Below are 25,899 nucleotides of genomic sequence, written 5' to 3'. Positions count from 1 at the left end.
TGGTTTTTTCCTAATTGTAACTAATGATGAAGCTTTAAAAAAAACCCTTCATGCCTTTCAAAAAAAAAATTCTCCAAATAATAGAAGCAAACAAGCATGCTTGTGAAAGTTAAGAAATATGAATCACAAACTACAATTAGCCACACCGCATAGCCAAAATCCAAAGGACCTTTTTAAATCTTTTGGCCCCATATAGTTAAGTAACGTAGTTTAGTGCCAGTCATTTTTTCAGCTTGATTATTAGACTCAAAATTATACGTAAATTTGAGTCCAATAATTAGTTCTCAAAATCCAAAACAAACAGGGCCTTCGTAAATTTGCCAAGGCAAGAAGAGTTCGAATGGTAGATTTATATAGAAACACGCAGACCAGATTATTGTTCATCAATCATACAATCACTAAAGCAGCAAATTCAATACACCATGAAACATTCAATGAACTACATGATTGCTTTAACATAGAAAAGTTAGGTGTTTCTTGAAACTATTATAGATAAACTGCATGTCATCAAAACCTTCACCCACAGCAAACATATTGTGGCGTTGTTAATAATGGTCATGGATTTTCATTCAGTTCATTAACACCCAAAACTCCCCCATGGTGGATTCAAAACATGAAACAAACAAAAGGTAAGACATACCCATTATTGTTCTCTCCCTACTAGAAAATTATGCAAATCTACCATATCTTTCCACCTTGTGCACCCCACTGAAAAACAGGGTCTCACGTCCCACCATACTCCCTCAGCTAAAATCAGAAAAACCGGCCACAGCCCACAGTTTTTCTGTTCTACGGAGCCCACTGCCTTCCCTTTGGATAGTCAGTCCCCCATTAGAAAAAGTCTCTTGCATTATATATGTAAATCCAGGCACATATAAATAGTAAATGGGATGGGAATAGTGGACCAACTCTGCACAAGATTCAACCAACATAGTCTAGTAGGGAGAGTTGTACAGGCATTTAGGCTCTGAAGTAACACAGGTTTCAAAACCAGCACCTCAAGTTCTGTACCAACCAGTGACCATGAGGCATATGGTGAACCATTACTCTTCCTCACCTTCGATATGTATTATGTGAAACAAAGAAGCGAAAATCAGGGTGATCAACCTGTAAGGCACTGAGACGATTGTTGGCAGCTTGCAACAGCATTCTCTCTTGTTCACGTTCGCAGTTGCCAGTAGGAGTCCAAACCGAACCTTTGAACTTGTAGGAGGCAAGCCCAAAGACGGGTAATGATAGTTTCGGAGATATATCCATAGGAGTACTGACCTTCCTAGAAGAATGAACCTGTGGCTGGCCATTGCTTGCACCTGTTGAAAACACCATAAACACATCACAACCTACAATATACAATGGTACTATGTCAAGAAGTACATATTCATGCCCGCAAATATGTACATCCCGGCTGCATACTCCATTTTTTTTTTTTCACGCCTACCCCACCATTATAAAATCACCCTTATTTTATCTTTCTTATTTGTTTTAGGTAAATGATATCCACACTTCTTAGTTCCAATTAGGGCACTCACTATTGACTATTGAGGAAACGTAACAGTTTTTAATTAAGAGTGGAACGAAGAGGGGAGTGTCGTGATTTTCTGCATCATGGCAGTCTAGAGTTCATTACGCATGGCAGTCTCTTAGATTTTTCAGGGTGCTTTTGCCTGACATTTCATCCCCATTACTGAGGCAAATACACATGTTCAATTTAAGTTATGTTGAAAGAAAGGAGCAAATGCACCATACTTTTGAGCTGTGTTGATAGGGTGTGGAAAGTCAGAAAGGAGGCATCCAAATCGCGCAGTGTTGGACCTGTGGGTATCCTGTAGATTGGATACCTACATCAAATTAAATAAAAAATGTTAGTATTGATACCAAAAATAAAACAAATTCAATACTACACTGCTACAACAACTCATATAATAATGAAAGCTTACCAAGCCACCGAAATCCAACTAGCTGGAAGTAGATCACAGCTCTTGTACGTCTTGAGTTTGGGAAATCCAGATGCCAGGACTGAAATCTGTGATACAAAAAGTTGCAAAAGATTTTTGTTAATGAAAGTGAAAATGCATTCTAAGCTTGACATAGTCAATAAAGAAAGAACTTGCCTTGTCTGCTAAAGGTTCACGACTGTAGGGAGGATCCCGTTCCAAGTATTCAAATGTCAAAAGCCCAGGTGGGTTGCAAGCCTCACCATCATCACTAGAGAAGCCTTCTTGACCCACAAAAGATTTGTCTCTCAAAGTTAATCTGTTGATTCTTTGTGTGTTCGACTCTATGAGGTTACGCTGATTCCTTACCCCCTCGGCGACAAGTTTGGATTGCCCATCAACTTCAGAGTCACTGCTGCCATCACTGCTCGTGTCTCGGTATGAATCATCACTCTCATCGCCAGGTCGCCTACAATAAGGTAATATCTTAGAATTGTCAAGAAAATTTAAAATTACCGAAGACAAAATCTTGAGAGACTTCACTGAGAAGCCTTTCAAGAATCACAACAGCTTGCCCTGCAATGTTTTTTTTTTTACTATAGTTCAATCCTGTGCTCTGTCCAGGAAAAAAGTCATGGAACCGTTACATAAATAAATGTAAAACATAGCAAGATGATTCACCCAACTATGCCTGGAGGTCAAGATGTTAATCAATTTCAGATCCTACACTATAGTTGTTCAAGCATTTTCTAAGCAGAGAAATAAGACTTACAATAGCTAGCATAACATTTACTTTGAATAATATTATTCCACTTCCAATAAAATGCATCTTCTTCATAATAGAATAACGCCAAAATATATGGCCAAATATTTATCTTGACACTTCTGCTATTTAATTAGACAAACTACTAGCGGGCAACAAGACCAACAGTGGAACCTACTTATATGACTAATAGATACAGTACGTGCCCAATAATGCAAATCAATGATGACCCATGTGCAAAAATTCCACAGGAAGTATATGGAACCTGCCATTTCAAAAAAAAAAAAAAAAAAAGTATAAGGAACCTCTAATAATAGACAGTTTAACAAACTTTAATACGATATTAAACAGTGAATATTCTTTTTATCGATTGTAAAGATGCATTTTGGAAATAGCATTGAACGGAGAGTGTGATGTTCTCCAAGTGTCAAACTGAGCACATCAATGAATGGAGAGAATGACCTCTTCTACTGCCATAGAGGATATGAGGCATGCCACTACGAGTTTGGTCATTGGTCTCACTATCACAGAGACGTGGCAAGTGGACTCACTATGTTTCAAGTGCCGAGATATGGGAGTGGGAGTAACTGATATACGGAATTTGAATTCTTGGGAAATCAAATTGACAGACAATTCACACGCAAAGGTTTTTAAGAGAGAAACAAGTGAAACTCTGATCTACTGAAATAGTTTCCTATAGACCATCCTGACCAATTCTGCTGTTTAATACGATATTTAAGTGGATAATCTTTTTTATCAATTGTTGGTGACCTTTTCAATTATAGCGATATTATCAAAGAGGGTGTCATTATCATGTCAGTGTGTCATTATCATTTACTAGCAAAATTATTGATGGTGTGTGGTGTCATTATCATTAATGACCCTAATTCATTACACACTTGTGACAAAAGATGACATCATGTCACTTAAGTAACAAAGGGCCCACCCTTTGTTAACCCTTTGTTAAGAAAAAATCCTAATTGTCAGAAGGGTTTAATTTTAATGGTTATTAGTATTAGGACATGGAAAAAGTCACACCATTAGTAGATACTAGGAGTTTGAGTTCAATTGTGAGTCTTATTGTCATTATCACGACAGTGTACCATTATCATTTACTGGAAAAATTATTGATGGTGTGGGGTATCATTATCAATAGTGACGCTAAACCATTACACACTTGTTACATAAGGTGGCATTATGTCACTTACAGTAAAAAAGGGCTCACTCATTGTTAAGAAAGAATCTAGGACAGATGGGTTTAATTTTAATGAAGAACGGTTGAAGTGGGCGACTTAACGAAAGGCTAGGTGCCATTTTTATACCTTTTAAAGTTGAAATATTTTCTTCCCAGCTGTAAAACAGACTTAATGTCCCTGTTTCTCAGGGCTTGCTTCTCAAGTCCGGGGAGAAAATAGTCTTTTGTTTTGGGCGATGATAAATTCGCACCCCTTGTAGGATAATTCACACCCCTTCAAAGGAGGGTATGTAGCAGACTTTAATGCTTTTTAACGTCAATTCACGTTGAAGGTGTGCGAATTATCGTACGGGGGGTGCGAATTTATCATTGCCCATTGTTTTTAGCATTAGCTATTAGGACATGGAATAAGTCAAAATATTGGTAGATAATAAGAGTTTGAGTTCAATTATGAGTCTTATTTCCATAAAAAGAAAGTACTTTATTTATAGTGGGATTACATAGAGTCCATATAAAGGGAGAACAAGAGTCTTAGTAGATAACCCTTCAAAATAAAATAAAAAAAGTCTTAGTAGATATCTCAGGAAAAAAAAACAGAAAAAAACAAGACAGTTGTAGGGTGAGTAGTCTAATTAAATGGGTTCGAATTACTCTTCTTTTTTTTTGAAAGATAATGGGCTCGAGTTACTCAATGCCATGTGGAATCTTTTTATTGGGTTTTTATAAGCAATAGACAGGTAGGACTAGGTTTCGTCTCCCACATCTATAGAATTTTGTGAGAAGAATTTTATGGCTTGAATAAATTGAGTTTACACTCCCAAGCTTGGTGATAAATTGCAAAGGAGATTCTGGTTAGCATTTGCTTTGATTTCTTTACATTCTGACATCTTTTTTCTCTCATTTCCGTTCTTGCTTCTCGTCAGTTCTAGTAGAAGTTGCATATTTACTGCATACTTCAGATTTGTGACTTAATTGTTTCATCGATCACAAGATTTCAGATCTTGGTGATCTATGTATGAAAACAAGTTGGTTTTAGTTGTCTGAACATCCGTCCTCTCTGCTGTGATACAATAGTCTACCATAGATCATGTCAAAACCGTATTGTTTCTTACCATAGTCCTCATCCTTGTCTATAAAAATCCAGGCCAATCATATTCATTACCGTAGCTGTGATAAGCCAACCTGTGTTCCCTTCTTGTCTGTCCTACATCAATTTAGAATCAGAGTTACCTACCCTAGAGACTTCCCTTTCCATCCTGCATCATCTATTCCATCTGCAAAGGTTTTATCTATATCCAAATGCCCCCTTAGGGTCTGTTCAGTCGCTTTAGACATGGTAAAAAGAAACCGAAAAGAAAACAGAAACCAATTAAAAAATTGGAAAAAAAACAAATCTAAAAATGTGTAACGAATCCCGATCCCCTAGAAAACAAAATGTAAAATGCCATTTACATCCTTTTGTCTACCTTTTTTGCGCAGGGAAGAGAGAAAACCAGTGACGCTCCAGTTCCCATCCCTTCTTCCGACGCTGTCAACGCTCCTCGCTATGCCGAGAAATCAAAAACTCGATCTCGATCAAGATCTCGCCGCTATCCCCCCCTTGCCGTACCCACCCAAAGCTCGACAATGATGAAGATCATATAGATAGGGTTCCTGAGTTTACCGCAGCCAAAGCAACTTGTTTTCTTGTACAATATTTGAAAAGAAAAAAACAGGTAAAAGCAATTATTTCTGCTTTCGCTTGGCTTCGATTCCCTTGCCAACAACAAAAACGACATCCACTTATTTTCTTCAAATACAAGTGAAAGAGAGGGAAGAAAAACAGAGGGAGCGCTTAAAAATGGTCGATCAAGCACTAGCAGAGGTGCTTGTTCTCCGTATCGCAGCCAAGGACTTGTGGAGATGAAGGAGCTTAAAAACCGTCCATCAAGCACTAGCTGAGCTGATTGTTCTCTGTATTAGTCCAGGGTCAATGTCCGGATCTCCTGCTCAATCAGTACCAAAGTATCTAGTCACCTCGATGAACCTACCAGGAGGCGCCTGTAGTATAGACCAAGCTGAAGTACAGCTCTCAAATATCCCATAATGTGCTTAGCTAGTTAAAGGTGTTCTCTTAGATCTTGCAAGTATTAGCATACTTGATTAACTGCATAGGTGACATCTGGCCTAGTAAGAGTCAGATACTGAAGTGAGCATACCATAATTCAATAAATTAAAGGATACTTGACCTTGTTCCCTTCTTTAGCACTTGCCTTCTCGTTGTACATTTGCGTCTCATTATGTGAAACCTATTAATATATCAGTGGCATACTTCTCTGACAATTTCATTCCTTGGTTCTCTCAATCCCTACGACAAGAAAATATCTAAGTTCCCCTAGGTCCTTCATGTCGAAGGCATCTTTTAGGTTGTTCTTGAAACTTTGTATCACAGAGTTGTCACTCCCTATGATGATGTTGTCGTCCACATACACAAAAACCAGCACCAGACCCATCTTTTCTTTTCTTTTTGAATGGAAAGCACCATCCCCATCTTATCGTGCTTAATAAAAAGATAGTTATCAGACTGCTTCTCCCGTGCACATCATTCTTGAGCGCTTGATGAGGCTTGACAAACCATGCCGGGAGAATAGTTAAGCCCATAAATCACTTTTTCAAGTCTACAAACTAAGTTGCTTCTAACCTATGATTTGTTGACACGGACACGAGTGCCGAGTGTCGACAAGGACACAAAGTGTCGGACACAGCAAACTCCTAAAATTTAGAAACAGAGACAAGGCTAAAATAGAAAGTATATTTAATCATGATTTATGGATACAGATTCGTGTGTCGAGTTTCAACATAGATAGACACGGGTTATCTGATATGACAGCATCTAAAAATCTAGACAATGTGACATCATGTACATACATATAGAATTACTGATTACTATTATAATTTGTAACAATATAAATATGGTATTCACCATTCAAATATATATATATATGTGTGTGTGTGTGTGTGTGTGTGTGTGTGTGTGGTATTCATTTAATAAACTAATAAATCTTAGAATTAATCAACTATAATATAAAACAAACATGAGATAATCAAATAAAAACGCAGTAATCAATTTAATCTAGTTCTTTTCCAACTCCAATATACATGAGAAAGGGAGACCATAATAAGAGTTTGTTTAGGGTTTTAGGTTTAGGGGAGGGATTATAATAGCTAATATTGGTTAAAGAAGAACTAAAAGATTAGTTTATCATAAAAGAAGAGTTAAGAGTAAAGGAGGTAAACACAAAATTCAATAATAAAACAGAATGTCACAATTGACACGGTACAAAAATGTGTCCACACACACACATTAAGTATAACACTGCTAGCATTATATTTAAAAGTGTCCAAAGGAATGTCGACATGTGTGGACACGCTTGTCGTGTCGGACACGGCCAGACACGTTTGTCAGCAATAAATTCAAAGTGTCAGCTAAATCATAGCCCTGCTCTATCTATACGTCTTCTTTCAGGATCCCATGGAGAAACACAATCTTTGTGTCCATCCATATAAGGGTCCTCTATCCAAGTTAGCCAAAGCAAGGCTAAATCTGAGTGTAATACTATTGACTCCTGAGTCCTGACTACAAGACTAAAGGTCACATCGTAGTCAAGACCTTGTCTCTACTTCCACCACCTTTGTCATTAGCCTCCTTCGTATCTAAGATTTTAAATTTTGGTTTCAGTTTCGGTTTTGGTTGGTCACCATGGAAACGGAAATGTTTTCGGTTTCAGTAGGAAATTTCGATGTAAATCCTATTAAATCATGGAAATATATGGAAACATATGCAAATGATATAATTGTCAGATGAAACTTCAGAAAATGCTAGAATGAGCATAAATACACACTTAGAAACCATCAGATAAGTAAGACAATCATCCATCATGGTTTAATAACATCGAATACCTAGTGACATGAGTTGTCGCGCATTATGATAATTCAGTACATACCACATTTCCCATGCAATGTATATGAATATTTATACATAATAGATACACTGCATTTCACATGTAATACATACTGATGTAGTATACCACTAATTCACTTGCGATTTTGGTTCCGGTATACGTCTCGATTTCGGTATTGTTTCGGTGGGGAGGGAAACGGGAACATTTCGGCTGTTTTATGTTTTAATGGAAATTTAAAACCTTGTTTACAAGTGTTTCAAAACTCGAACTGCAGACTAGAATTCGGCCAAAGTAAAAGGGAGTCGACTCATGCAAGTCAATGATTGACACGGTCAATTTTTCATTAACTCAAGCGAGTCAAAGGAGTTTGACTTGCTTTGGTAGGGAAAAAATCAGACTCAAAGAAGAACTCGACCAAGGTAAAAGGAACTAAAATAAGATTTGGGAATTTTTAAATAGAAGTCAATAGTAACATCTGGCTTCTGCTTTACCTTAGACACCACTTGCAGTCAACCACATTTCCATCAACTTCTCACATATCGTTCTTATAAATCACACCCAGTTTTCAAACCACAGTCACTATCCATCTGTCATTAGTAGATGCCTCAGAAAATGTAATGGCTCGTCAATGGTCTTAACCACCTGAGAAGCTAAAGCAAGCTTCTGTGTGTGCTGACAGACATAATGCTTATCATACAACTGAATGAGACCAGATCTGGAGCTGTGTATGATACTACATATCGTGCTGGATGTTGAAACTTGAGATGAACCGCTCTCCTCCTCTATCTCATGTCTAATCTTTGGCGGGCCGTAGAAATGCGACTCATCGAATGACATGAGAAATTATAATTTTATGAGTGGAGATATCATAACAGAAGTATCCCGTATGATCGTCAGTATATCCCATAAAAATATAATGGCCTTAGAAGATAATATACACCGTTAAGACAACAGGACATGAACATAACGGATATAACCCCACAAACATAACTGTGAATGATTAGGGTCCATAGCAATAAGAATTTACATAGAATAAGTATGTTCAAGAAGGAAGCATGTAGCTGACATGCACTGTTGTACGGAAGTCTTTTGCCCTTAAAAAAAATACTTTGGAGCCCTGAGCAAAAAAACCGTGGAGGTCGGCCATGTGCTGTGACGAATTTTACACTTTGCTAACCCATTTTCAGCTAGAGTATGCCGACATGAAATTTTCTGATGGACGTTCTACTTATGGCAAAAAATTTGAAATGTCTGACGTGTACGCAGCACCCACTCCATTGCTTTGGAGGTGTGAAATACGAGCACAGTGCTCGGAAACAAGAGTATGGGATAAAAGGAATGTATAATGAGAATAATCATTAACAAATACAACTAATAACTAAAACTAGACTTATTATGGCAGAGACATCAAAACGGCGTTTTTCGATCTCCATGACACAGGCCCATAATAGAGAATAGCGGAATATCCTGTGGAAAAACGATTTTTGCACAATTTGATATTCTAAAAGAAACTGTGTTTCGATTGCCGGAATCAGGAGTCGGAATCGGCATCCTATTCTCTGATTCACTCGTAGACAGAATGGCAAATTAAAATAAAAAATTAATTCCAAAAAATTCTAATATCCCTCATAATGGGAATCTCAATTCCAATGCCAACGTTTGGTTGAATTTTTATATATGTAGCCTTAGGGCACTATTCTTTTAGCCATGATGAAATGAATGAAGATCAAACAAAGATTTTGAAAGCTTCTCTTGTGTGGATGTGATGTGATGTGATGTACGACTAGGAAGAGAAATAGAAGTGCCTATAAGTGGCATATTTGCCCATTAAGATTTATTTCCAAGTTATTTAGTTTCTAGGATTTTTATTTCCATGTTTTATTTTTAGGGCTGTTATTTTCGATGGAATTTTATTTCCATCCTATTGCCTATATATAGGCCTCATTGTACTAAGAATTAATAACTTTTGATGAATAAAAATTGATTGAGATTCTCCCCTCTAATTTCCTCTCTTTTTCTCCCCTCTAATTCTTCTTCCCTTCTCCTACTTCTAGTTCTATTCTTCCTCTTCTACTTCTCCCCTATCTCTTCTCTTCTACTTCTAATTCTTCTTCTATTCTTCCCTTCGTCTTCTCTTTTTCTCCCCTTTCTTCTATTTCTCTTCCTAGTCCTACATCAAATTTGGTATCAGAGCAAAAGATCCAAGCAATCAGAGCAACAGATCCCAGGTAACTTCGAAAGATTAACCCTATCTTTTGGTCCGATTCTTAACAGCACAGCCAGAAAACATAGGCTTTGTTTACTGTGCCTACCCGGAACAGTAATTCCCCCCTTCTTCCACCTTTAAACCTATCAAAAGCGTACCCCCATAACCCATCTTGCAGCCCACACACCACCCAAGAGCTATCTTTTACACCCCACTAGTAAACACCTTGCCATATCTGCCTTGTTGATGTCCGCCCACTGAGTCAACCCAGATCCCTCCTCTTCAGCCACCTTCATCCTTATTCCATACAAAAAAATCAGCCCCATACCCATCCCATAAACAGTACCTATAACTAGGCTTAGGAACCCCTCCTTCCCTGGTGTTTTTCCACCCGAAAGCAGTTTACCCAAACAAATCTCCTTCACCCTTCCTTGCTTATTACCAGCCCCTATTAACTAGTTCTCAGCCAACTAGAAAGAAAAAAAAACCCAGAGCACCTTCTCCTTCCCTTATCCACAAACCCATCTTGCCGAACACCCACCTTCATCTCTTTCCTCATCTTCACTTTCAGTCCCAAAAATACACCTAACCCTTACCCAAAACCATACCCAACAGACCACCCTCTTCTCCATCCCATCTCCCACGCCCCATCATCTCCAGCAAGACCATCAGCCCCAGCCCCCTAACGGATTGCCGGAACCCCTTCCGGAACCCTATCCTGCCGCATCCTTCTCGGGCAACCTTTCCGTGAGGCAACAGGAAACTCTTTCAGTTTCCTTCTTGGAAAGAACTCTCATAAGGCAAGTTGCCTTATGAGTCATTTTCCTTTTCATCTTAGGTTACCGTATCATTATTGTTGCTTTGGTAACATATGGCAACTTTTGAGTTACCTAAAGTAGCAGGTAACCGAAGGAGTAGAGAAGTTGTGTTACCCACAACTATAGGTTGCCAAAGTTATGTAGCACAGTAAGTTATCCGGTAGATTATAACTCGCAGAGCAAATTTAAATGCTTGAAACTTAAGTTCTATTGACTGGAAACTTGTAGTTCTAGGTAAAAAGTAAGTAATATTTATTATATCCCACTCCTTTTCCCCTTGCATACCCCCTTTCCACTAAATAACATGGAAATAAATCTTAATGGGCAAATATGCAACTTATTGGCCAACTATCTGCATCACGATCGGCTAGTCTCTTCCGTGAATATTGTCGAATTTGAACATCAAACAATGTCTCCTGAAGGTCTATCCTTGTTGTTCCTCCAAATACAAGTGATTGGATAACCCAATTTGGCTTCGACAGTTAAAAATTAAGTGGAGAAACAATATACAAGCCCTTAAACAGAGCTATGGCGCCCCAAATAAAACTACTCTGAAGTCTTTAGATGAGCAGGAAATTAGTTGTGTCTAGCACCACACGTTTCAAGGTTACTAATGTCAAAAATGCTAGTGGATAAAGGATGTCAATGAGATGACAAAGCAACAAACCAAGAGTTTCATCCAATCCTTACAAAAGTTTAAGAAAATCCAGTATTCCAATCAATATGCATTCTGATGGTCAGAAACTGTCTTGAAAGAAACCCAACTCCACTAGGGACGATTCTTAAGAAGAAATAACATATAAAATGTGGGGCTGCTCCACATGCATTTAATCAAACAGCAAGCTTAATCTGAACTTAATGCTTATGAAAACTCTACTGATGCATGTGAAGGTCTTTACAAGACAATCAACCAGCAAGAAAACTCCCAGCATTCAAGAATTCCTATCAAGAATTCATCCAACTCATGCATTTCCTCATGAAACTAATATCAGCACTAGCAGAGACTAAGGCATTTCGTCATCTACATGGATGAATTCAAATTGCAAAATTTTAAAGAGCCAATCATGACAACTGCATGGCAAAATGAACAAGATCTGCTTTGTCTAAACTTATTTATGGAACTCAAGCAAAAAAGAACTTGAGACCACCATTAAAACGAGAATCACAGCGTATTGGTCCTTGCATGCTTCAAACATCATTTACATATATTGATGCAGTTGGATCCGGAAGTGTTTTTCGACAATCTTGGAGATCGGATAGATCTGGAAATTTTTCCTATTTTTCCTATATATATATATATATATATATATATATATATATATGATAGAAATTTATCTACGCCAAGAGCGAGGGGACGCACAAGCTCGATCAAGCGTAGAATTGCCGGAGGATTTGATCTATGCTACAAGCGAGGGGACGCATGAGCTCAATCAAATGCAAGATCGACGGATGATTCTTGCATTCAACAAGTAGTGACATAAGATGAAAGACATATAAGAAAGATTAACACTCTATAATCTTCAAATTCCATAATCCTAAGATTTTAAATTTAAAAAAAAAAAAAAAGATGAAAGATAGAAAAGAGCTAAGCTTTATTTCAAAGTCCCCTCCAAGGAGAATCTCTCCAAAAAAAACTTGTTATAAATGAGAGGAAAGGGCCTTATATAGGCAGCCCTAATACATCATAAAATTCCTAAACTACCCTCGATGACACAAAAAGACCATTAAGAACAATTACAACAAGTAAAATGATTAAACAATCATGCAGGAACCTTAGAAGCAGGAATCTTCCCTCCCACCTCGGAACCTCGATTCGGCGCTCCTTAGGAAGGAGCTTCCAGGAACCATGACCCCAAAGAGACGGGAACCTCTCTCATGACGCTCCAAACCTGCTTTCGCTTCCAGCCTGCTTCTATTACTCCATAAGTCCCACCATCACCAACTTTCTTGCATCAAACTCCAACTCTTCAAAGTGCTTCATTGGAGCAAGCACAAAGGCCTATGGATCTTCAAAAGGCACGAGTAATGAGTGCACATATATGAAGACGGTTAGAAATTGTTGCTTTTAAATGTACTTAAATTTTGAAAGAGACATATGAAAATGGTTAGAAACTATTTTTTTTATGTACTTGAATTTTGAAAGATGTATAAAGAAAATACTACATACACGCTCCCATGACGCTCCCAAACTTAGACTCTTCTAGACCCTCACGCTTCCTCGCCCCCGCTCCCGCCTCCGCACCCGCTTCGTGCTTCTAAGGCAGGAACTAATGTGAAGGGAATGCTCCTGCATCAAACCCCCTGCTTGAAAAGAGCTTGTCCTCAAGCTCAAATCGTCCTCCACATGAGGGGTTTGAATATTTTGTCTCATTCCTTGTTTGAATCTGATGTGATATCAAATTTTGTTGCCATCGCTCTAGTAACTCCAAAGAATTTCCCAACAAGTGGAGACTGAACAGCCTCTTGCAACTCTCGTACAGAACCTTTTTTCTTTTTTGAAGGAGGTAACGATTTATTAATAATGCACACTCTAGTACAGAACTGAACTAAGAGAACCAGTTGCCAATTGTTTTCCAACTTTTACAATTGTAGACAGCCACCGAGTCATACAATTGTCCATTCTCTCGATCTTGTGGGTCATCAGACAGCTTCAACCCAGAATTCGTGGAAGCTCGTAAGCACTTCATAGCAAATTCTAGGAAAGAGTTTATTGCCACTGCTCTTGTACCTCAACCAAAAAGTGGTGTTAACCGTACAACCATTAAGAAGCTTTCTGTAGAGGCACTACTGGTGAGACAAAATCAAAATTTTGACTGTCCCTCAAAATCAGCATTACCAATCAATAGTTCTCCTACTAGTGGTAAAGGGCTACATGTTGTCAGAGGATATGTATACTGTCGCAAGATCTTTATTGAATTTCTTTTGTTAAATGAACCCAAACCTTGCCTATCATTTGCGGTTGTCACTCTACCTAGCTCTTCCATATGTGAATTTGCTAATTTCCATTAGCATTAAAAAAAATGGCACCTGTTCTCCACTACTTCAACACATGGAGCCTGGCAGAAAGGAAAATGCATGTCACTAAGTGTCTCAATTTATGCCCCAGAAGTTCTGATATACTTGCCACTTTACCAAAAATTGGCTCAGAGCGATCAAGTCCAAGGTCAAACAAGATTATTAAACCCAAAAAAAAAAAAAATCTAATAGCAGACCATCAAGCGGAGAACCATAGCTCTTGCAAGTGTAAACTCAGGGGAGAACAAGATGACCTGATGATTGATTGCGGCAATTTCTCCTCAGAAGCATTTTTTTTTATTTCTTTTTCCATCCAGCACGATGAACCGGAATTCATGGCAACTTTGTTCTACATGGCTTGCTGCTGTTGATTAGCATTATGAACACTTGAACGATGGTCAACTAAAGATATTTTCCAAATATGTACTTTTTGACCAGAAGAATCAGAACAAGTCTCAGAAATTGTTTCCTCTGTAGACTCGTAAGCACTAATAGAGATATCATTGTTCGCCTCCTTTTTCTTCTGTAACCAGAATTGCAGTGGTAAGATGTTGAGCCGAGAAGACAAGTTTCTCCAAATTCCAGATCTATGCTGCTATTCTCGGCTGATTCTTGGATCAAACCGAGGATTTCAAATGCTTGAGATCGTAATTCACCAAAGCTTGGAAAAAAGTAAGCTGATATGAGACCAAATCATTTGCAAGGAACATAACTCAAATCTCAATGTTTTCTAAATGTCGATATTTAAATCACCCAAAGGCAGTGTTCAATTTGAGAAATTTCTTGACCTAAAATCTAATATCAGATGTTCAGAATTCAGAACAGAACCTCTGATCCTTCTGCCTCTTAAATCGAGTAGTTTCAACAAGCTTTATGGAATCATGAACAGATCTTCTAGCTTTGAATGTATAATCGTAAAACATTTTGAACCCATCCAGATCAACAATAATGATGAGTTTCAGATCCGATGGATAGTTTCAGAGATTCCAGATCTAGAATTCAGTTTGTAACAACTCTCAGGTTTGTTAAACCGAGAAAGGTTTGTTAAACCGAGGATGGAACTTCATTTGGATCTTTACCAAATGAGATCAAAGAAAGTACCTGGACGAATAATTACTGTGAATTTTTGTTTGACAAATACTTCAACATCACAATTAATTGATGCTCTTTGCTGTTGGGATCCGAGCCTGAGGTGGAATTCGAACACAAAATTCACTAGATTCAGAGAATTCCAGCACAAATTTCATAGATCCAGTCACTCCTACTTCAGGAATAGAAACCGAGACTGTTCTTGAGCTCTCTTCACCGAATTGCTTCAATTCAATACAGATTTCCTTTCCAAGATCGGCAAAGATTGAGAAATCTTTGCTGCTGAGCTTTGATAACAATTGACGCAATTGGATCCGGAAGCACTTTTCGACAAGCTTGGAGATCGGATAGAACTAGAAAATTTTTCTTTTTTTTTACTTTTGTAAAAAATGATAGAACTTGATCTACGCCACGAGCGAGGGGACACACGAGCTCAATCAAATGTGGAATCGATTGATAATTCTTGCATTCAACAAGTAGTGACAAGAGATGAAAGGCAAGAAAGAAAGATTAGCACTCTAATCTTCAAATTTCATAATCCTAATATTTCAAAAAAAAAGAAAAAAGGATGAAAGATAGAAAAGAGCCAAGCTCTATTTCAAAGTTCCCTCCAAGAAATTTAATGCCAAAAACTTGTTACAAATGAGAGGAAAGGGCCTTGCCCTAATACAACATAAAATTCCTAAACTACACATAATGACACAAAAAGACCATTAAGGACAGTTGCAACAAGTAAAATGACTAAACAAGACATCACATGAACAAGCAAAAGACACCTATACTAAGAACCATGTAGGAACTAATGTATATAAGAGGAAGCTCCGCTGCATCAGAAAGCAAGGATGATCAATGGATCACAAAAGTAATTTTCAGATTAGAAAAAAGTTACCAGAATAAGGAACTGACACAGGGGATCGAAGAAGATCTGACCGTTGAATCTATTCAAAGTTTGGATATGCGGTAGAGAACCTTTATTGAAAGACAACATCAAAGTATGGATTCAACCAGATCATGAGAAGATCAAATCTAGGTGTTTCTTAAATTCTGCAGGTTTTTATTTAAGTCGGGAACTGATCCAACAGTAGATCCAGATCTGGCCATCAAATCGGGCTGAGACTTTAATATAATATGTCGCTTGTACATCCTAAAAGAACCCCAAACTTATACCTGTATCCATCGTTAGATTGAGAGGTATAAGAGGATTCAAAAAAGACTGTTTTTGGTCGACTGTTGGTAGTGGTTTTGGTGGACTAGGATGAGTATGAGATGTGACTAGTATTGTAGGAAAGTCAAGAGGACTGGTTGTGATGGTCGATAGGAAGGGAAAGCAATTGATGGTGGCCAATGGGATGTGGGAATAGATAGGATATTGACTGCAAGTGTGATTTACAACTATTCTGGAATTTCTGAGCAGACCAAGAAAAGGGAATGATGTGTAGGTTTCCCTGTTTGTTACATTGCTGTTGGAATAGGAATTCTGGTGTGGATATGAGTAGGGAACAGAAGGACTGGATGTAGGGTTTGTTTAAGGACTGGGGAAAGTAAGATCAGGATTGTTTCTTGGATCCGTAAACGGATCAAGAATAGTTTCAAGAAAAAAAGAGGTTGGGGCTGGCTGACACCTGTGAAGAGAGGGAAATAGGCTGGCAGGGAAAGATGGGAACAAGGAAGTGGTCAACAAGGTAATAGGGGTCTAGGGGACTGTTTCTTAAGCAGAAAACACAAGGTTAAGTGCAAGGATTCAAGAGTTGAAAACTGTAACAGGGAAGTAATTCAAAAGGAGGTAAAGAAGATTACACAGAATTACTCTAGGGTTCCTAAGAGTCCTACCTAGGCTGTCAATGCATCTCACCAAGACGAGGGGCTTGAAGCATCTCACTCCAAGGATTGCAAGGCCTGTAAAATCTGTAAACTGTATTCTATCATAACATGCAAAAAAGGGTCAAAAGCTTTACATAAATAAAACCTTGGACTAAGACCAACTAGGGCACTTGGTAGACTAAAATTTGAAGTCATTAATAACATGGACTATTATTTATGAGACACAGACTTCTTATCACTTAAAATGTCGTAATACATGATATGCCCTACTTTTACGAGCTATTCACTTAAGTGACTTAAAATGATTTTATAACAAAAGGACCATAGTAACCCTTATAACTTAAAAGGAATTGAATAACACTCTAAAATTGAATAACAGATTCTTTAAGCGCTCGTGATGGGGCCCATCTTCCTAGTTAAATGAAGGATGGTCCCCATCACTGATCCCCATGTGAAAATCAATGTTCGGTTTCCTATATAGAAATCATTATGACATGCGCTGTGTAAAGATTTCCAGATCCTAATCTTTCCGCACTTTTCGAGATTCCTTGGATTGAATCATCTCAGTTACCATGTTTGGAAATAATGATAATAGCCTTTCATTCACCAATAAGAAGAAATGTGTACAAACAATTAGAAGTATAGCAGCTATGCTACATGTCAACTTAAAAAGCATTATTCTGGATTTAAAGATACAAAAGAAGTTCCTAAAATCCTAATCTAAGTCCTAGCACTAGCAGTACATAGATATAGTATAGCACAATCACTTGGCCATGAAGTACAAAGCCATAATAATGATGAGGCAATGGATATAAATAGAACTTTGCAGGTGTTACAATTAATTAATTCGGCCCAAAATGAGTATATCCTGCAGTCTCACTTCATCACTTAAGACCAAGTCATAATTCCCCTCAACGACAAACTTCGCCCCATTTAAAAATGGTTCACAAAGATTTTAATGACTTCCAATTATTGAGTTGTAATTTCATATTTTCATGATTGAAATTTTTTGTTGAGAATTGAAAATTTACTAATCAAGGTTCATTTCCTTTAAGACTTCTTAATAAAAGTGCCTAAAATTTTATAAAATAGCATATCAACCTTACAATGTCGACTTGGACAGTCAATAGCATGTTAACATCTTAACATGCTTCCAAAACATCCAAAAAAAAGAAACAGCCAAAAATTAAAAGAATAACAAAATTAGTTTTAGTCATTTAGAATGGGGTTGACATCCAATTAAATAGAAAGTCAAATTTATAAACAAAATTGAAGATTCAGGTGCATTCTAGGTATGATGCACATGAAACTGAGTCCGCCAATGACTTTAGTCAAAAACCGCACGAAAAAATTTGAAAGGTAGTATCTAACTAGTAACTCAAAATTGTGCAAAAGCAAATAAGTAACCTTTCAAAAAAATGTACAAAAGCAAATAAGTAAATACCATTAGTACCAAAAAACTAGAATTCAAATAAAATTAGTACCAAAATATTGAAAAAAAAATATAAACTAATTAAAAGATTTATTTTATTGAGTCAACGATTTCAGCTAGCACACAACGATGCTGCACGACAGTAGTGGGAAGTTATCTATGTAGAGCGTGCAGCAAGGGCAATAAGAACAGTAAATCATTTCCATCGGTTTTACACTCGTTAATTCTACACAACAGCATTTGACCATGCCCGTTTACACAGGGAAAAGAAAACTTAGTAAGGAGGTTCAGGCCACAAATGAATGCCCAGCATTTTCCACCAACATCAGCATCAAGAATTTTCTCTGAAGTGAAAGTAAAGTCCCATATCATTCTTCTTGGAATGTCATATAATAATAAATAGACACTGTAATAGAGAATCCTCAAAAGCCAACTAAAAAGAACAAGTTTACCGAATATGGCAATTAAATTAAAGCACGAAGTATCAAAGACCAAGATTCCTTGCATTCCTCACCGAACATTCAAAATCCACATTAAATGCAATAATCATGAAAGCTTCAGATAGAAAATGACAATTAAAAGGCCTTATTGCTCTACCATGGAAATTCCATTGAATATTACTATAGAAGACCATAGAAAAACATTCAACAACCAATTGCATCTTGTGCCAAAGCTAAGAACTCTCTGAATTCTTGCCTGAACATCCAATACCAATGTTAAATGCGCAAGAAAGTGAAAAAATCTTCAAAGCAGAAATTCCATTAACATTGACACAAAGATGCTATCATTCTACTCTTGAAATAGTAAGTGGTAAGTCAAATTTATTCAAACAATTGAAGATTCAGGTGCATTCTAGGTATGATGCACAGGAAACTGAGTCGAACAATGACTTGAATCGCAAACCGCATGAAAAATTTTAAAAGGTAATATAGAAATAGTAACTCAAAATAATCAAAAGCAAATAAGTAATCTTTCAAAAACTGTACAAAAGCAAATAAGTAAATACCATTAGTACCAAAAAATTATCATTCAAACAAAATTAATTCAAATATTTATTTTATTGTGTCAACGATTTCAGCTAGCACGCAATTTCTAACTGGCAACCCCACTTGATGCTGCACGACAGTAATGGGAAGTTATTTTTCTAGAGCGTGCAGCAAGGAGAATAAGAGCAGTATATCATTTCCATCGGTTCTACACTCATTAATTCCCCACAATAGCGTCTGACCATGCCCATTTAGACAGGGGCAAGAAAACTTAGTAGGGAGGTTCAGGCCACAAATGAATGCGCAGCATTTTCCACCAATATGCTAAAGAAATTTTCTCTGAAGTGAAAGCAAAGTCCCATATCTTTCTTCTTCTTGGAATGTCATATAATTTAATAGACATTGTAACAGAGATTACTAGAAAGCCAACTAAAAAAACAATTTTACCGAATATAGCAATTAAATTAAAGAACAAACTTTCAAACACCAAGAATCCTTGCATTCCTCACCGAACATCCAAAATTCACATTAATAGGAAGTGCCATTAAAAAGACCTTATTGCTCCACCATGGAAATTCCAAAGAAAACTACTATAGAAAACCATAAAAAAGCATTCAAGAATCAATTGCACCCTGTGCCAAAGCTAAGAACTCTCTGAATTCTTGCTTGAACACCCAAAACCAATGTTAAATGCATAACAAAGTGACTAAATCTTGACCATTCAAAAAAAAAAACAATGTGACTAAATCTTCAAAGCAGAAATTACCTTAAGAGTGACACAAAGATCTTATCATTCTACTCTTGAAATTCCCAGGAAAACCCAGCAACTATTCTCCAATCATTAAAAATAAACACAAAACTATAAAAAGCAGTACGATACTACCTAATTCTATCCAAATCCATTTAAACAAAATCACCCATAAATCCAACCATACATTACCTCGATTTCAAATAAGGCTTCGACGAGTCCACGTAGAGCTGAATACCGGACAAATATGGAACGTAATACTGAACAACAGAGTCACTCCCATTCAACACCAACGGCACTCCGGCGCCATACGCACTCCACTCCTTGAAAGACTCCCAAAGATCCCCAAGATTGAAATACGGATGGAACTCCGCATCGCAATTTCTCCATCCCCTCATGCTTGTCTGCAAGCCCCAAATTCCAACAACTAAATGAAAAATAAAAAATAAATAAAAGAAACCCAAAAAATCCATTTCTTCAAAAGGAATCATGATATGTGCATACTATTATCGTATTGGTGTAGTTGTAATGTAGTTATTATGTGTTTATGGCTTATGTGATTTAGGGTAACGGTATGTAGTTGTTGAATTTAAGAAGGCCCGGTTTCCTCGAATCAACCTCTCTCCCTTCTTTTCTATCTTTTGTTTATTTGTGTTATAACCAATTAGGCACGTAACAAGTGGTATTTGAACGGGTCTATCCTGCGTCATAGCTGCATGCATGTTGGGAGATTATAGATTCCATATGTGATACCACATAAACACCATAATAGTACTTTTCTTTCTTTTATTTTGTTTATTTATGATATGGGACCGTAATAAGTAGTATCAGAGCTATCGATCCTGTGTCCTGACTACATCTTGGGCGATTTTGGATTCCATACGTGATACCACATAAACACCACAAAAAAATCCACTTATCAAATCCTAAAACCATCCAAAAGCCCTAAGTTTCCTTCTGATTATACTTTGTGACACTTCATAAACACCATAATAGTATGCACATAACAAATCACAAAACCATCAAAAAAAAACCCTAAACACCTTGTTTGGATTGCAGGAATTTTCAGGAAAAAATCGTAAATCAAAAAAATCAAAATTTCCTACTTTTTTTACACTAAAAAAAAAAAAAACTGGAATCAACTCTATTCAATTTTAATTTAGAGAGGCCTTCAACCTGTGATGATAACCATCTAACTTATCCATAATCAAATCATTTCCTAGAAACAAAAAAAAATCCAAGAAAAAATTTTCTATCACTAATGTTTTCCTTTAGATTATACCTTGGAGAAATACTGTGCAGGGACGACAGGAGTCGTGGATTCGATGAACCGATCCAAGTTACCAGGCGGAGGTCTAGAAGGCGAAGAACACGCCGGGGGTTTCGATAAAGAATCATCGGACTCTGCGTAATTCTCCGCCTCTCGAACCTCAGATACCGATCTCGCCTTTGGCTTTGTCTGTTTCTGAAGAACTTGCTGCTGCTGCTGCTGTTGTTGTTGTTGCTGCTGTAACTGTAACTGTTGTTGCCTTCTAATTGCAGAAGCATTGTAGAACCGATCGACACCATGACTGCGTGAAAACGAAGAACCTCCGGAGCCTAACATTTGCAGAAAATCCAAAGGAAAGTCGACAAATTCAAGAATTTGACTTGCTCTTGTTTTACAGTTCGAGATCGGAGGGGGATTTGTTCGGAATTTCAAATCGAGAGCGTTTTAGGGTTTCGGATCTGGAAGAGACTGTGTTTTTTTTTTGTTCTTCACATAAACGCAGAGAAGGAAGAAGAAGAAACAAGCAGGGAAATGAGGGGTTTTATATTTTTGTGTAAAAAATCCTTGCGAGTGAAATACCGGGAATGCCCTTGAGGGGACGTGGAGTGAAACTGTGAAAGTATACAAGTAAGGGAGGATGTGTTTGTATTTTTTAAGAAAGGTGAAGGGATATGACAATTCTGCCCCTTATGTTTTTTACTAAATGCCGCTTCCTCTACTTGACTACTACCTTTGCGACCGGTCAATTTCCTCCACGACTTTTCCGGTTCCGCTTAGCAAATAAAAACTTAGGTAAAGATACCAATCGAACGGTTGGGATTTTAGATACGTTTTTGTGTCATGATCAAATGTGTGGCCCACAAAATAACACCAGATAGAGGGAGAGAGAGAGAGACGGGGTTAATACATCTTCCATAGGATGATCCTAACCCTCCAATCTACAACAAATTAATCGGTTGGATTATAAAACCATGAGGGCCGGGCTGTATTTTTTTAAAAGGGCTTTTTTTTATATCCACTTTGCTTAATTTGCAAAAACAGTCTTACAATTTGCAAATAGAGTTGCCACGTTTGACAGAATTTTGCAAAAACGTAGGGGTGCAACTCGGGTCGTGTTCAACCCGAAAAAAGGTCGGGTAGGAATGGGTTGAGTCCCAACTCGGGTTGAGTTTGGGGTTCATATCAGGTTGAACCTCATCGGGTCGGGTTCAAGTTGAAAAAATGGGTTCCTCGGGTTGGGTCGGGGTCAGGTTGGCCTCAACCTGACCCAACCCCCCAACCCGACCTGAGTTGCACCCCTTTGCAATCAATTTGTGGCCAAAATACAAATTGTAATTGTTTGACTCGCAAAGGACCAAAATCTCTCTATATGTGAAAAGATGGAAATTACCTGTAAGAGACCAAATATCTGTGATGCTCAGTGATATGTTTTGAGATGGTGGGTCCAACCAACTCAATTCAAACACGTGCATCGGGTGGGGCCACCATTTTGCCTCATGATATGATGGGGGTAGGTCCCACAGGCTTCACCCGAGCCCATGTTTATGGTGGGGCTCACAATTTTACACATCATATTACTTTTGATGGGGGTACGCCCGTCCCAGTATCCCACCCCCTTTATTCATAAGTTATCACTGACTGTCATGGGTATTTTCGTTTTCTTACAAGGTAATTTTTGTCTTTGCCCTTATAAGGATATTTTTGGCTTTTCAACGAGTCAAAAAATAATCTACCTAGGGTATTTTGGTCACAAATAGATGGCATTACCTAATTTGCAAAATTCATAGTTACTCCATTTGCAAATTTTGAAACTAGAAGACTGGTTTTGCAAATAAAGGAAAGTAAGGACTTCTTTTGCAAAAAACAAGAAAAACCCTTTTATAAAATACTTGCACCTCGGCAAGGACACCATGTAAGGTTGAATTGCACTCATCCGATCTTTTTTTAAAGATATAGAGCATTTCAGATAAGGTCTGACTCATTTATGAATTGTCTAGACCTAGATCATGTTGACGTCGCATGGGCTGGGGCTGGGGCTGTGTGAGAAGCTCTTACTAATTGGGCCCCAACAAAATGGCATTGAAATGATCTGAATCATTTATCCATAGAAAATCACAGCCATGAAACAGTCCTAACCATTTCGAAGGATGCAATTTTGGGCCCTGTTGGGACTCAGGTAAGGCTCACCATTAAAAGTTAGCCATTAGGGGGGGGTGCCCAAGTCCTTATAAGCCCATCCACATCTATTCACTTTTTTGTTTGAACGGTCCTGATGATACTAAACCAGAGAGAAATTTTACTGTGGGCGTGAGGTCCAGTATTTTTTTACAAGTAGAGTGGTTGAAGTTATTTACCTTAAAGGGCGAACCGACTCATCTGAGCCCTTTACGTAGAGTGGCTGTTGGTGCACATGGACGAGATGCCACAAAAGAGAAAAAAAAAGGACACGCGGCAATCGTGGCAGACAAATTAAAAACGCCACGTGTCGTTTGTCCACGTGTTGTCTGCCAGCACGAAGGTTAGGGCACCGAGACGATAACTAAGTGATATTCGAGTGGGCCCACCGACTAGGACCTTGCTTATCAACATCTAATGGATAGAATTTGGGTGGGTATAGGCTATTTAACACGTTATAAATGAGAAGTTTAACTTAACTATTAAATACCTAATACCATGTTAATTTGTAGAGGAATGCTATTATCAAAAGCAAGGCTAACCGATTAAAGCGTTTAGATGAATCAAAATTAGGATCCCCTATGTCACACTGGTCGCACATTGTCCTAAATAGCGGGGGCACAAAAAATCATCCCCCTTTTTATTTGTTAGCCATAAATTATCTAAAGCAAGGTATATGCATCTTGTCTTAAGGAAACATAGTTGCATCAGCAGATGTTTCGTGTAGGCATTTGTAGAGATGCTAGTGTCTTAAAGAGTACCATTACTAGTAGCCTTTTTCGTAGAGACAGAAGATTCAAGAAAACCTAGAAGTTTCTAGAATAGTCCTAGCCATAATAGTCTAACATGTTTTAAGAGAGAGAGAGAGCGAGGGAGGGAGGGATGTCTGCTGCCAGAGCAACGTCGAGAAGCAGCGACGGTGAAGGAAGTTGCCACAAGTATTGATTTCTAAATAATGTCTCACGGAACAGATTTGAAAATCGGAATTTTTTGCACTGTTTTAACATATTTGGAAATTTTTATGATTTGATGAGTTCAAAATGTCGACTAGATCCAAATCTAAATCTTGTGGGTATCCAAACGTGGCCTAATTGTCAGGAAAGTGTGGAGAAATAAATTGAAAATAGAGAAGATACCGGGGAGAGAAGTGTTGGGAGGAGCAGAAGAGAATTAAAGAAGGTTATCTGAAAATGAAGGAAGAAAGCGGAGGATGAGAGAGAGAGAGTGAGAGAGAGTTCACCGGCATTTCAACGGTGGAAGTCATAGTTTAGTTGTCAATCTGTGGGTCCAACCTTAGTACCCACACAGGCTCTGTCCCGGTGCATATCGGGTTTTGTTTGCTTCCATGGTTTAGTTGTCTATCTGTGGGTCCGACCTTAGTACCCACACAGGCTCTCTCCCGGTGGATATCGGGGTTTGTTTGGAGAGATTTCGGGTCAAGGTGACGCTAGCCAGAGGGGGAGGGGGAGGGAGAGAGAGAGATCCTAGCTACAAATTTTGGGTTCCACGTCATCCAATATGGAAAATAGGTCAGACGAAGTGCCGAACAAAGACGACAAGTAACGCAACAGAAGAGCCAAAAAAAAAGCCCTTTCCACGGCAAATACATCAACTGAACAGAGCCTAAAGAGTTGGGCTATGAAAAGACAACCCCCAAATTGATCAGCGTTGTTGGCTTAATTGAATTGGCTCTTCAAAGAACTCTCTATCCACCTACAACATCTGCATATAGCAGCTTATCAAAAGTATCTTGCCTTTCAAGAACTTTGCAAGCAAAAGCACCCGTACGTACATGATTTTTCTCTATTTCTGCTGGGTCTTTTAACTCAAATTTGATACAGCATTTTGGGAATATTTTTCAAGAAGATCGTGGTTGGAATCCACCAAGATCTAAATGGGAACATAAGCTTTACCAACGGCCTCATCAAATAAATGAAAGGATTATCACTGCAATTTACTTTTATTTTTTCTTATTGAAGCTCCTAAATTTGCAACCATGGAGTAAATTCAAACCAGAGAAGTTCTTTCAGTTAATTTCAGGACACACTCTGAACCCGGGATTGATGAACCTGTATACAGCACTTGCATGCGAATTCACTGATATGTAGCATCACCATGGTTTCATCCCAAAACTTAAAGCTTTACCAACTAAGGAAATTAAGATTCCTCGATAATTAATGCATGTTTCATAGTTTAACATTTTAACTGTTGTGCAGATGTCTTGTATTCTCGCAGTGAATGATCACCATGACAGACTAGTGATTAATCACCATGACAGACTAACATGTGTGACGTTTATGCGAGTGAGCTTATTAATCTTTTTTTTTTTTAAATATGATTAGTTTCATTAATATTTAGATAGCATTCGGGACCAGCAGTCCCAGCCTGCAACAGAAGATATTAACATATGATGGCAAGGGCATGCCCAAAGCCAAATCAGAGTAAACAAAAAGTGAATTACAGTCCTTACAACTATTCCATAAACTGCCCATAATCAAATCTTCGA

General features: G+C 37.9%; 1 protein-coding gene across 1 annotated transcript; it reads right to left on the bottom strand.

Annotated features, from left to right (window-relative positions):
* Nucleotides 1–333: 333 nt before the first annotated feature.
* Nucleotides 334–21,737, bottom strand: LOC143852809 (uncharacterized). Its single transcript, XM_077362412.1, has 6 exons — nt 21,231–21,737; nt 20,141–20,352; nt 2,112–2,403; nt 1,938–2,023; nt 1,747–1,838; nt 334–1,310 (listed from the first exon to the last, which is right to left on the bottom strand). Exons 1-6 carry the CDS (start codon nt 21,552–21,554, stop codon nt 1,054–1,056), a joined length of 1,263 nt encoding a protein of 420 aa, XP_077218527.1. The 5' UTR covers nt 21,555–21,737; the 3' UTR covers nt 334–1,053.
* Nucleotides 21,738–25,899: the final 4,162 nt, after the last annotated feature.

Source organism: Tasmannia lanceolata, unplaced genomic scaffold (assembly GCF_043159265.1).
Source record: "Tasmannia lanceolata isolate RefF3 unplaced genomic scaffold, GAP_Taslan_0.1 ptg000019l, whole genome shotgun sequence".
In the NCBI taxonomy this organism is placed as follows: domain Eukaryota; kingdom Viridiplantae; phylum Streptophyta; class Magnoliopsida; order Canellales; family Winteraceae; genus Tasmannia; species Tasmannia lanceolata.
This window is presented reverse-complemented; position numbering and strand designations above follow the sequence as displayed.

Bases quoted from the DNA above. Each gene is read 5' to 3' on its own strand.
- LOC143852809 (XM_077362412.1), bottom strand. From the start codon at position 21,554: ATGTTAGGCTCCGGAGGTTCTTCGTTTTCACGCAGTCATGGTGTCGAT. The intron at 20,353-21,230 runs GTATAATCTAAA...TGGGGCTTGCAG, and splicing joins CTGCACAGTATTTCTCCAAG to ACAAGCATGAGGGGATGGAG. The intron at 2,404-20,140 runs GTAATGTATGGT...ACCTTATTGTAG, and splicing joins AAGCCTTATTTGAAATCGAG to GCGACCTGGCGATGAGAGTG.